Consider the following 12913-nt stretch of genomic DNA (forward strand, 5'->3'; position numbering starts at 1 on the left):
ACACACACACACACTTACTTCCTGGTGAACATGGACTTTACATCGCCACCTATCCTGATCCATTCAGTGTCTTTAAATTTACAGTCTCTCTGTCCAAATCCAGAAATGGGTCAAATGAAAGTTCCTCAAGTACTGGGAGGACTGGAGCCATTGCCTTTAGGGCCCAATACAAACTCTATTCCCTTGCTGCATCTTCCAATTCTCTCACCATCGCCAACTCCCTCACCCTCCTCACACCCACCCACCACCGCCCTCTACTGGCAACTTCCTCAAATTGTGCCAGAGTATTTAAAGCCTCCGTGTCAACTGTTCAGGTTTTGGGACCTGATTTCCTGAAATTGCCTGCTTCCACCAACAATACAAGTTCTGACTTTGGCCTTACTTCAGCAGAAAACTTCACCCTACCTTTGCTACCTCTGGATAGGTCCATTTGACTGCGTTCCATTCTCAGTAAACTTCCGTCATCCAAAAACCTGCTGCCTGTAAGTGGTGAATCAGACAGAACTCCTGAGATTAGCTGCAGTCCTAATTTTCACTATCCTATTCACCCTGTGCTCATTGGCTCATTCGCATTCCTGTTGTTGTTTCAAACAACACCTTCATTTTAAGATTTGCATTCGTATTTTCAAATCCGTCCTGAATCCCATCCTTCATAATCTATTATAACCTTTTAATCTACCAAAATATCTAGACTCAGATTATGGGTTGTTCTACATCATAGACATATTTGCTTCTCCATTGATGATTTTGACATCAACCATCGAAGCCCTAAGATCTCAAATTCCCTTGCCTCATCACTCATCTCTCCTGCTATAGTCAGTTTATTAAAATTCACTTCCTCTTACAAGCTTTTGAATGGCTTCCTCTAACACCCCCTTATATGCTTTGGTAATAATTTATTTTACATTTGGTAATAGAATATGTTTTATTCCCTATGAAAAGAAGCAATTACTGCAGGCAAATGTCATGTTAAAGCTTTTAATAAAATATAATTTATTAGGAAACTGACAACAGAACCCCAGTAAAAATCCATTTAGTTTTTAAGTCCTTTCCAGTCATTTGAGATAAGATTATTCACAAGCGGGCTGCTAGACAGGCTAATTAAAATTGCTTATTTTTGTGCTTAAGTACATTTTCAGAAGTACTATGAAATCCCACCAGATTTGCTGCTCTGGTATTTTTTTTATTAAGCTGCTGCCTTGTTTCATTGGTCAATGGATGGTTGACACAATGAGCAAAAAGAAACAAGTTCGGATTTCCGGATAGTTTTCCAGCAGGTTATTGTCTTACCACTCTGAATCTCTCCCCTTATTAAGTGTTGGCCAAGGATTGATCCACCTCACTGATCTATCCTTGTGTTGCTCAATCTGTTGATAATTCTGTACAATTGGAAATGTTTTGATGTGTTAAAGACACTAACATAGTTGCTTTAGTTCAAAAATGCATCCTCATAAATACCTTCAGGATTCATCATGTCAGTAAGTTTATCTACTGTATATATAATTATTCCAATCTTAATAGTAAACACTGCAACCAATGTTTCTGTGACCAGTCAGTGCTTGAATAAAAATTTCCTTTTAAAATTATTGCCTAATGGAGAAGATTACTCATTCTTTCAGGGAAACTAAGTAGCATGTTACCAGTCAAAATTCATCAAGGTGGTGTTCACATTGGAGCCCGAACAGGGTTATTCATCATGGAGAATTTCTTTTGCGCTTGATCCTAATGGCACTTTAGGACTTGTGAATCAGACTTTTAATGGCAAGGCTTGAAGCATAATGATGGACGTCAGCCAAGCCTTAAACTTTTCTCCTTCCTCCTTTCCTTCTTTCCTTTCTGATGAGATTATATCTAATCATCCGTACTGCTAATTCCATCTCTACCAGTGATCTGTAGCCTTGAACATTTTGGTGAGAGCACCTAAAATCAGTAATTTCAGGCTGAATGCCTTGGGCTCCCTGATCAGTGGTTATTCCTATAAATATTTTTTATAAAATTGCCAATATTCTCTGTCTGACAAAAATAAAATTGATTGATGCACGCTCCCTGAAGAGAAAATGACAGAGAGGTCAGTGTTAATGGAAAATCCATATTCAATCTTATCTTTAGAGTGAAATTCAGATGCTGAATTTGCGGCAAAATAAATTAGACAATGAGTAATGACACCTGATATTACTGGCATTCCTGAAATGTAGCTTGTATCCATAAATTAAAGAAAAGAAAGACTTGCATTTATACAGTGCCTTTCATGGTTCTTCCAAGACTTTCAAAGTAACTTTCCAGCCAAGGAATTATGTCATTGTTGTAACAAAGATAGCAATCTAAGCATGAGAAAGAGCAATGGGGTTATAATCAGATAATCTCTATCAATAATGTTGATTAAGAAATAAATATTGGCAAGGATGGCAGAAGAATCTTCCTTGCTGTTCAAAATATTGCCATGGAATCTTTGCATCCAGTCCAAAAAGATGAGGCCACAGTTTACACAAAAAAACAGCAATTTTACTGATGCAGATCTAGAGTATTGGCTTGTAATTTTAGGTTGACATCACTGGAGGTAAACTTAACCCCTAAGTCTTCTGTCTCTGAAGCAGAGGTACCTCCGAGTTACCCATAGCTAACGATATGTAATCTAATGTGATGGTCTGCTTCTTGTGCAGTCTCTCAGCATTGAAGAAGGTTTGCTTCCTCTGCAATTCTGAGTCCAATATTTGGTTACAGAATGAATGGACTGAACACGCCCATTACAAACAGTTCCGGTGCAACAGGAGATTGGCTGTGCGGTACAACTTAAGCCTACTCATGCACAGAGACACACACCCGTAGATGCCACCTTTCCTGACATGCCGACCCATCCTATTCTGAATCCTTCCTTACTCTAGTTCCCCTTCTCCATTACCCTTCCCCTAACTGCTTCCTTCAGTCTCCAACCTCCCGCATCTTCACCCAGTTCTTCTGTGCTTCCCATGTTCAACACAGTGCCGGGTTCAGGTGCCACTAACCGAGAAGGGTGCAGTGCTTTGGAGAGGGTGCAGAGGAGGTTTACCAGAATGGTCTCACAGATTTCAATTGCCAAAGAGTCTATAGCAGAGAAAATCGGGGAAGTAGTCAGCAGAGAGTTTCAAAATGATGACTTTTTTATATATATACAGTGACTGCTTCTGTGATGGTGGTTCAGTAACCAGAGGATTCCGATTTTAAATAACTGGCAGTAACTAGGGACATGGCTGATTTGGGAGGGAAGAAGGAATTAGCGTTTGTGGCATGCTGCAAAGATTTGAAGTGGTGATGGACACTGATTTAATAGTTTCTTCTTGCGAATAGAATTAGAAATACACGAGGAAAAAGGTACATTTGCAGGACTTGGGCAAAAGAGCAGTAGATCATGTCAAACTCAAATATACCTTGAAGAAGTGATAAGCCAACAAGCTTTTTATGTTCCCAGCAAAATTAATCGATACAGGTGATAGAATAGGGTTAAAGGAGGAAGATCAATTGTGGCACTGGAAGAAAAAGAAGGCCCAGAGATGGGAAACAGCTTCCTATCACCTGAATCCCACTGAAACACGTTTATCCTTTTTGATTAGCTCCATTCCAGCAGGAAGCTTGTGAGAGGTGAACTGCAGCATTACAGTGAGAAAAGTGTGACAGCACTTATATGATCCAGTTTGGCAACTGACGGCTCTGATTCCTCCAAAGGAGGGAACCGGATGAAAGATCTCAAGCTGAAGCATCACCTGTTCATGTCCCTCCACAGATGCTGCCTGACTCACCGAGTTTCTCCTGTGCATCTTGTTAGTTGCTCCAGATTTTAGCATCTGCAGTCTATTGTGTCTCCAGTCAGCACTGAAATTGATTTTGTTATGAACCCATTAGTGAAATATAGATTTGTACTTCTGTCATGGCAGCCACCACTACTTTGGCATACTACAAACAGCTTTGGCATTTTTCCCAGGATGCTTCAGATCTTGTTGAATATTTAAAAAAATATTACTAAAGTAACAGAGAATGTCAATTATTGATCTGGCTGCAAATTAGGTCATTGAGGGAGGCAGGGAGTGAGAACATTGGGTAGGTGCTCAAATTAGCAAATTAGACTTGTGATGACCCCAGGAATTTTGCTGAGACCTCAGTTGTTCTCTGTATTTATCAGTGACCAAGCTGATGGGGTAAGAAATAACTAAATACAATAAAAGCTGAAAATGCTGAAAATATTCAGCAAATCAAGCTGCATCAATGTGAAGTTATTTCAGAAGTTCTGATGAAGGGTCTTTGATCTGAATCCTATTGCTTGTTTCTCATCCTACAGATGTGGCTTGACTTGCTGAGTATTTCCTGATTTTTCTGATTTTATTTTAGATTTTCAACAACTGTAGACTTTACTTTGATTTGCAGAAAGTAATATACCTTTGGCAATGAGACAAAGAAGAAATTTCATTATAAGTATTATAGCTGAATGCTTAAATTATAGCGATTATCTGAACAGCAAAACTGTGCCAAATAGGTTGCTATATTAATAAATGCAAGTTCATGCACTTTAATCTTGTGAATGTAGAAGACAGTGTTTTCTAAATAATGAAAAGCTGAAGTCTACAGGCATCCAAAGGGACAGCTACGCCACTGTGCACAGCTAATCAAAATATCATAGGATGTTACAGAAGGTAATGTAGCTCTGCTAAAACTAAATGTTCATACTAGAAATTTAATTTTAAAAGATGGTCTGACAATGCTAAGTGAACCAACTGCCCTGAATTACCCTCAGCAGTACCCATCTAATTCTCCCTACGTGGTCCAGAGCAGAAGGCTCTCAGCACCTTCCAGTCCATTGTCAAGCTTAGACTTCGTGCTGTGTTGTACAGAGATATCACCCCCAGGGCACCCCTTAGCCTTAGACAGAACATGAAGATTGAGATTTGCCTTCTGCTAAAGCTGTCAGTGTAAGTGACAGTGGTTCAGTGTCTCTGACTGACAGATACATTTTCTCCTCCATAGTTTTGGAGTTAATCACAGCTCATCGACTTTTTTTTTTACATCTCTGCTCGTACCCCCTGATAGAACAAGAATAGAGTTCCTCTGGTCCTTGTCTACTCCACTATTCTCCACATTTAACAGATAATCTTTTGAAAATACTGCCACCTCCAACCAGACATGTTTTGCCCTCCTATCATCTTTCAGCATTCTGTAAGTCCAGATGAAGATTCCTGACCCAAAACATTGACGGTTCTTCTTCCTTCATGGATGCTGCTTGACCCACTGAGGTCATCTTGCGGCTTGTGTATTGCTTCTGAAAGGACTGTGTCCTTTGCAGCTCCGTAGTGTGGTCTTCGATCTCCACTACTCACTTCCTTTTTCATTCAACCCTCTTCAACTTAAAGTTATCTTGTTTTCTTTCTATCCCTTGCGAGGAAGGGGCTTAAGAGGGAAAACTAACCTTACTTCTTTTTCTCTAGATGCTACCCGACCTGACCTGTTGAATGTATCCAGCATCTAACTTTATTACTCCTGATTCTCGAATTGTTAGCTGAAAAGTTCAGTTTATTCATTGAAGCTAAAATCTGAATGTTTTCCTCTCTACTGAACATGTTTTATTCCTGAAAGTTATTTGAATAACAATAAGGTTGTCCACAGTCTTTGACTCATGTTATAGACATCTATATGATGCTTTCAGAAAGAAACAAAGCTAGAACGATTGAAAGCTTGTTTGAAAATTATTTCGAATATTTCTGCTTTACTAACATCTATTCAAAATCTCCACCTTGCATAATAAATAACTCCCACAAAGCAACTTGCATGTAGCACATTGAATGTCATTGCAAAACGAATTGAGCAATTCTGTTCTAATTTTTGGTTTAATTCTGTAGAGCTCCACACCCAGAGAGAAGGCTTGTGGAGGAAACGATGATGGGTTTCAGATGGAAAGCACAACTCCAGCACAACGGCTCGACTTGTTTCTTGGGCAATTCCAAAACACCTTGTTAACGTCAATTGCAGTCTTCACAATGGGAAAAGTGACAGTTGCAAATCTGGGAACTGCCGATGGTCGCGTTATGCAGGTAGACTGTTAAAATCTATTATCCTTCTTTTATTCAGCAACCTCACTAATGCACTGCTCTGAATTTCTTAAAAAGAATATCTTCCTCCTTCAGTCTCTGCGTTTCCTCGTCACTTCTCTGAACTTACCTTTCTTCTTCCATTGAAAATCCCTTATCCCTGTTCACAACCACCACTTCTAGCTTTGCCAGCTCAATTTTGCTCGTGATCCCACACAAGGCCATTTCACAAAGTAGATTATTTGGAAGAGCAGTTTTTAATGCTTCACTCTCTAATCTTGGTTTTTTATTCACCACATTATTTCCAGTTGCCAGTCCTTTTGACCTTTACCATTGACCTGATATTATCTTTATTAGAGAAACCATTATATTCCCCCAGCTGCTTCCCCATCACAGCTTTGACATTTACTTCAACATTGCAGACATAAGTATATCTGGTGCTTAATTGGAGTAGCCATTTCAAACTAAATGCATCTCATCAGAAACACTCTGCTGATGTATAATACCCATCCTAACTGTGTTTGACCTGAATTTTTTATGAGTGCTTATACTGTGTCAGGTGGCAGGGTGAAGCTACGTCTCTAACAAAGGAGGTGTTAGATGCTTCTTCCCATCAGGTCACCCTTGGCAACGTGTAGCACCTGCTTAGCCCCCCCCCCACCACCGATCAGAGTTACATTAACCCATGGGAGCAGGTGGTGGATGGTTGTATGAGCAGCCGGTGTGTATTACAAGTCCTGGTTAAGCAACCACTGACTTAGAGTCTTGGTAATGGCTAGGGTCAACCATCTTGTAAAGACACTACCCAGAACAGGACAATGGCTGCCACTTCTGTAGAAAAATTAGCCAAGGACTATCATGGTCATGGAAAGACCATGTTCATCCACGTCATATGACATGGCACATAACGAATGAACGATACTGTATATTTGTCCTGAACCTAATGCATAAGTCAGATAACCACGCTCTCCTCCCCTAAGTGGTTTAAAGCTACTATGTTAGAAATTCTTTCTATTTTGAAATGAACCTTGAGAACCAGACCATTTTTTTCCATTGTCCACCATCTTTCTCAATGTAAGATGGTCGATGGAGAATGCACAGTCTTCAGGTCCCTGCCTCCTGCTTATTTTTGTTTCCTTTGAGACCTCTTCTCTAACCCATCTCACCGTTAACAGTGAAACAATTCTCTGACACTCACATAATCATTTGGCTCAAGAGATCTGAGTTGTTATTTCTGCTGTTCACACATCAACTGTGACAACAAAAGCCCATCGTTTGTCGTGTATTTTTCTAGCTTCTAATTTGATGAGATATTTTGTTTAGATTCTGACTACTGGTCTTGGATTCCTTACTGCATTTATAAGTGACTGCTTTATATTTATGATTTTAGTTTAAGGCTGAAATTTTTTTCTTCTCTGATAAATTTTCAGTTTTCATACAACTAAAACTTCAACTCTCAAAGTATGGGAAGCCTTTCCAATAAGATCTAGTACCAATCTAACAAACTTTTCCAATAGCTTCATGCCCTTCTACTGTCACTTTCTTTCCCGCAATATCCATTTGTATCTGATTATGTATTTTAGTCCATGTGATGTCTTCTTCAACATTAAAGGTGCTATTTGAATGGAAAAATTGTAATCATTACAAAGGAGCAGTAGATACACAGGGCTGAAGCAATATCGAGTATTTTGAAATAAAATCAGCCAGACCAATGTTGCCAGACACAGCTTTCAACCAAGGTTTCAGTTGGAAGCTTAGCACAGATATTGTCCAAAATGAAACTTACTTAACATGCGTCATTGTAAATCCATAGCGACACACACAAATTGCTTGAGGAACTCACGTCATGCAGCATCGATCTTGTGTAAGTGTTTGCTTGATGATGAACTTCAATAAAAAAATAAATCACAAAAGAAAACAAAATGGGTAAACAGTCAATGTTTTGGGCTAAGACCCTTTTTCAGGACTGAGAATGAAGGGTGAAGACGCCAAAATAAAAAGGTGGGGGAAGGATAATAGGCAAAGCCAGATGAGTGACAATAGTGAAGGGCAGGAGAGGAAAGAATCTGATAGGAGAGGGGAGTGGACCATAGGAGAAAGGGAAGGAGGAAAGGCTCTGGGGAAAGAAATAGACAGGCGAGAAGAAGTGAAAGGTCAGAAGGGGAATAGGGGAAGGAGCAGAGAGGAAATTTATCACCAGAAGGAGAAATCGATATTCATGCCATCAGGTTGGAAGCAACCCAGATGGAATATAAGGTGTTGCTCCTCCACCCTGAGGGTGGCCTTATGTTGGTACAAGAGGAGACCATGGATCAACGGGAATGAGAATCAAAATTAAAATATTTTGCCGCCAAGAATTCCCGCTTGTGGCAGATGATGCAGAGTGGTCGATAAAGTTCCCCAATTTACAGTGGGTCTCACCAATGTAGAGGAGGGTGCATTGGGAGAACCGGATGCAATAGACAGCCCTAGAAGATTCATCTTTTTTCCATAGACATTGGCTGACCTGCTGAGTTCCTCCAGCATTCTGTGCATGTTGCTTTATACTTCCAGCATTTGCAGACTTTCTTGTGATTATAAATCCATATCTTTCTTTCTGTACTCCAGCTAATGCATATTATCAAGCAATAATATTGAACCTCATGCTTTACGTATATCTGTTCAAGGTTAACCAAAGCTTGGAACAGGAAACGTCTTGTATGAAACAGAAATTAAGAAGGGCTTTGAATCTTATTAAATGCCAAACTAATTTCTCTCTAATTTATTTGTTTTTGTAATACAAAGCAAGAAATAATGCAAAACATTTTAGCTATTTTTATTTATTTTCTCAGATCTATTCAGATCAATGTCATCATGAGAAAGATATAAGTTTTCTGATTATTTTTCTTTACTTTGTTTTAAGTTAATCTACTCATAATTAAACCTACTGGCAGTTAAAAAAAATTATCTATGTCTCTCACGATAGAATCATTTAAACATTGTGAAATTATCCTCGACAGCAACAAGCTGACAGTGGTCACCAGGACAGAGCTAGTGGTGGGACATTGGCATTCTACCGCCTGGGGAATGTTTGCCCTGCCTCGCTATAGAGTTATGGCACTGAGGTCTTCTGTGTACTGGATGGCACAGGTGCAGTAGTGGATACAGATAGCTTGCAGGATGAGAAGGAGGTTGTGCAAATGGCGGGTGGACCAGGACAGACCTGGCTTTTTTTAAAGTTGTTAAGATGAGGTTAGAGTGAATTCACATTAATTGAAATAAATAATGGTGCTGTATTCTCATTATAATGTATTACTGGAAAATTTTAATTAATTAGTGTCTACCTTGCGTTGGCATTAGATGGACAAAGTCAATGAAATTTGGTGTAGATGACGTATTTAAATTTATGAATATTAAATACTCTTCTAAAGCAAAATACTCTGGACAGATCACATCATAGTTGTTGTTTGCAGTTTTCAGAAAATGTGTGCGGTTAATGTTGTCGCTGACCTGCTCTGCCAGAACATCTTTTCTGAGGTAAGGGGCCCAAAGCTGCTCACAGTACTCCAAATGCAGTCTGACCAATGCCTTATAAAGCCTCAACACCACATCCTTGCTCTTATATTCTAGACCTCTCAAAATGACTGCTAACATTGCATTTGCCTTCCTCACTACCAACTCAACCTGTAAGTTAACCTTTTGGGAATTCTGCACGAAGACTCCCAAGTCCCCTTGCACCTCTGATTTATGATTTAGACCACCAATACTAAAGGAACAGAAATACAGTTAGAACCCCTGAAGAAGAAATCTTAAACAATAAGCCCAAAATTCATGTCCTTCTTGACAATAATGGTGGGAATTTAAGGAATAATATCACAGGTGCTTAGGCAACTGGCTTTAATGCTGTACAATAGACTTGCTCAGGAATTTTTTCAAAGTTCAAAGTAAATTTATTATCAAAGTACATATATGTCACCATATACAACCCTGATAGTCAGTTTGTTGTAGGCATAGTCAATGATTCCAATAACCATAATAGTGTAGCGGTGTGCTACACGCAGCGCTAAAATAACGACACGGAGTCGGTAAACTACAATTAAAGATGATTTTATTCGAACTTCACAGCCTTGCTTTAAAGCCTCCCTCATCCTGCCCTCCCCAGGCGCAGATGCTCCAAGGGACATGGACTCACAAACCCCCGCAGGCTTTTTTCCCTTTGTTGCGGACCTGGCCTTTGTGCCTGCACACTGGCTATTTGTGAGCCAGTTCGAGTGCGCTAGGAAGTGGGTCGCCACAATAGAATCAATGAAAGACCACATCAAATGGGCATATAAACAGTGTGCAAAAGACAACAAACTGTGCAAATACTATAAGAAAACTAAATAATAATAATAAATAAATAAGCAATAAATATCAAGAACATGAGATGAAGAGTCCTCAAAAGTGAATCCATAGGTTGTGGGAACATTTCAGTGAAGGAGCAAGTGAAGTTGAGTGAAGTTACTCATTTTGGTTCAAGAGCATGATGGTTGAGGGGAGTAACTCTTCCTGAACCCGGTGGTGTGAGTCCTGAGACCCCTGTACTCCCTTTCTGATGGCAGCAGCAAGAAGAGAACGTGACCTGGCTGGTGGGGATCCCTATTGATCTATGCTGCTTTTGTGCGACCACTCTCGGTGTAGATGTGCTGAGTGGTGGGGAGGCTTTATCAATGATGGATTGGGTCGTATCGAACTTTTGTGGAATTTTACGGCTAAGGGCAATGGTGCTTCCATACCAGGCTATGATGGAGCTAGTCAATATACTCTCCACCGCACATCTGTAGAAGTTTGTCAAAGTTTTAGATGTCATTCCCATCTTCACAGACTCCTAATGAAGTAGAGGCACTGCCGTGCTTTTTTCGTAATTGCACTTACGTGCTGGGCCCAGGGCAGGTCCTCTGAAATGATAACACTGGGGAATTTAAAGTTGCTGACCTTCTCCAACTCTGATCCCCCAATGAGTTCATGGACCTCTGGTTTCCTCCTCCTGAAGTCAATAATCATCTCCTTGGTCTTGACTAAGACGTTGCTGGTTTGGCATCACTTAACCTGTTTATCAATCTCCCTCCTTTATGCTGATTCATCCCCACCTCTGATTTGGACTGCGACAGTGGTATCATACAGAGTCCGGTAGTGGGAATCTGTTCTAAGTAAATGCCCTTTGAAGCTACCTTCTTGTTTGGCTCCCTACTTCCAATGTCATCTCATCTTAACAGTTCTCCTTCCATCCAATCACTGATTTGACCTCTTTGCATTCCAAATCAATCATTGAGATTCCAATCTTACCCATCCCCACCCATGAACCTCCCTTTCTGACACCTGGCTGTAATCGGTTTTCCTGTGCTTGCTCCACAATGGCAGAATAAATGGAGGAAAGTTCTTTGTGTACGTTAGTCTTACAATTTGCATCTTTCTTTGTGTTGCTATAGAACTTTGCAGGGGCAAGATGTTGCCCAAAACATTCCAGTGAATTGATAAGCGTATACATTGGCCTACCATACACTGCTTCTCTAACATTGCCTTTCCCAGTGCCAAAGAATTCCTGGGTTAAATGTTTTTTTAATGTAGCTTGACCTTCCCAGCATTTGGTCTCAGGTCATAGCAGTTGTAACACTGGAAATATGGGTTAACTTACCTGACCAGAATATTAACTACTACCCAAATATTAAGTACTAAAAGATAACTACACACAAATATTAGGTATGAATAAGATAAGTTTATTTCACGTGCTATCTGATTGATCACTGAACCTTATCAGAACACAGTGAGGTTTGTGTGTGTGTATGAGTACTGTGTGACTCTATTTCTGGGATTTTGCTGGCAGCGTGTTGATGTCACGTCAGGGTCGCTTTTGTTCAAGCATTCCATCTCCCAAGGGGATGGGAAAAGGCCTAATCAGATATGAGTCATGTGACTGCCAACAGGGCGCTAATAGGGAGTTTATGGAAATAATGTGATTCAATGCATCTTGGAGGCATTCTTCAACACTATAACATTTTATCAAGCATCCTTCTACAAGCCCTTTATCCTTCTGACTGCATCTATGCGGTACTTCAGAGAGAGGTAGGGGAGTTTGGATTTCTCCTTGTAAAACAGATTTTATCTGTACCCATGGAAGGCAAATTCAGCCACGAGGAGTTAAAACACCATGTTGGCTATTGGCTGAAGGGGAGAAGGATAAGCATTGGAAGTTCTTGGACTATGGTCACTCTCTTTCACTGATCACTTCGGGTTCTATGCCTCATTATTTCTGCAGCTCTGCCAAGACCATGTTGGTTAATATTAATACAACACCTAAAGCTATGGATTGGTTGCCCAATACCTTGTTAATGTCCAACTGTCACACAAAGTTTAGTGGCTGCGGTCATGTCTTAAGCCTCCATGGAGTCTGGCAGTCCACGTTAGGCATTCCCTTTGTTAATGGTCCATTAACAATGGTGCTGAGCTTCTCCACACTCCAGGCAGTATGGAGAATTTGGGATTTATGCTTGCCAATGTCCAGTGAAGTTGCTGATGCACCTGTAGTGTCTTCCTCCTCCTTCTCCTCCTCTGTTTCTGCCTCCGGGAAGACAGAGGCTGGAGACCATTGCAACCTCTTCCACCCATCCACTCTCCATACTCCTAGTGAATCGCCCAGTGCGAATGCAGCCATGGAGATTCCTTCTGTCTTTGCAGGTGTGATCTCTGCCCATTTTCCATGACCGCATGCAGCAGTAACTCCAATGAAGAGGGTGAATTCTTGCCTCTTCTTCAATTTATCTCCTGCGCTCCTATAGTTTCTCTTTGCACACTTTCCTTTAACTTCATCAACAAGTTGTCTGCAGGTGGAACTCAACAGGTCAAGC

At 40.4% G+C, this 12913-nt stretch overlaps 1 protein-coding gene across 1 annotated transcript in view; it reads left to right on the plus strand.

Moving 5' to 3' along the window:
• met (MET proto-oncogene, receptor tyrosine kinase) overlaps positions 1 to 12913 on the plus strand; it is a 133939-nt gene that overhangs the window by 56757 nt on the left and 64269 nt on the right. Inside the window, exon 3 of the mRNA XM_059978278.1 lies at positions 5862 to 6053. Coding sequence (XP_059834261.1) covers positions 5862 to 6053 — 192 coding nt within the window. The remainder of the gene's footprint in view (positions 1 to 5861; positions 6054 to 12913) is intronic.

Source organism: Hypanus sabinus, chromosome 8 (assembly GCF_030144855.1).
Source record: "Hypanus sabinus isolate sHypSab1 chromosome 8, sHypSab1.hap1, whole genome shotgun sequence".
NCBI classification, from domain to species: Eukaryota; Metazoa; Chordata; class Chondrichthyes; order Myliobatiformes; family Dasyatidae; genus Hypanus; species Hypanus sabinus.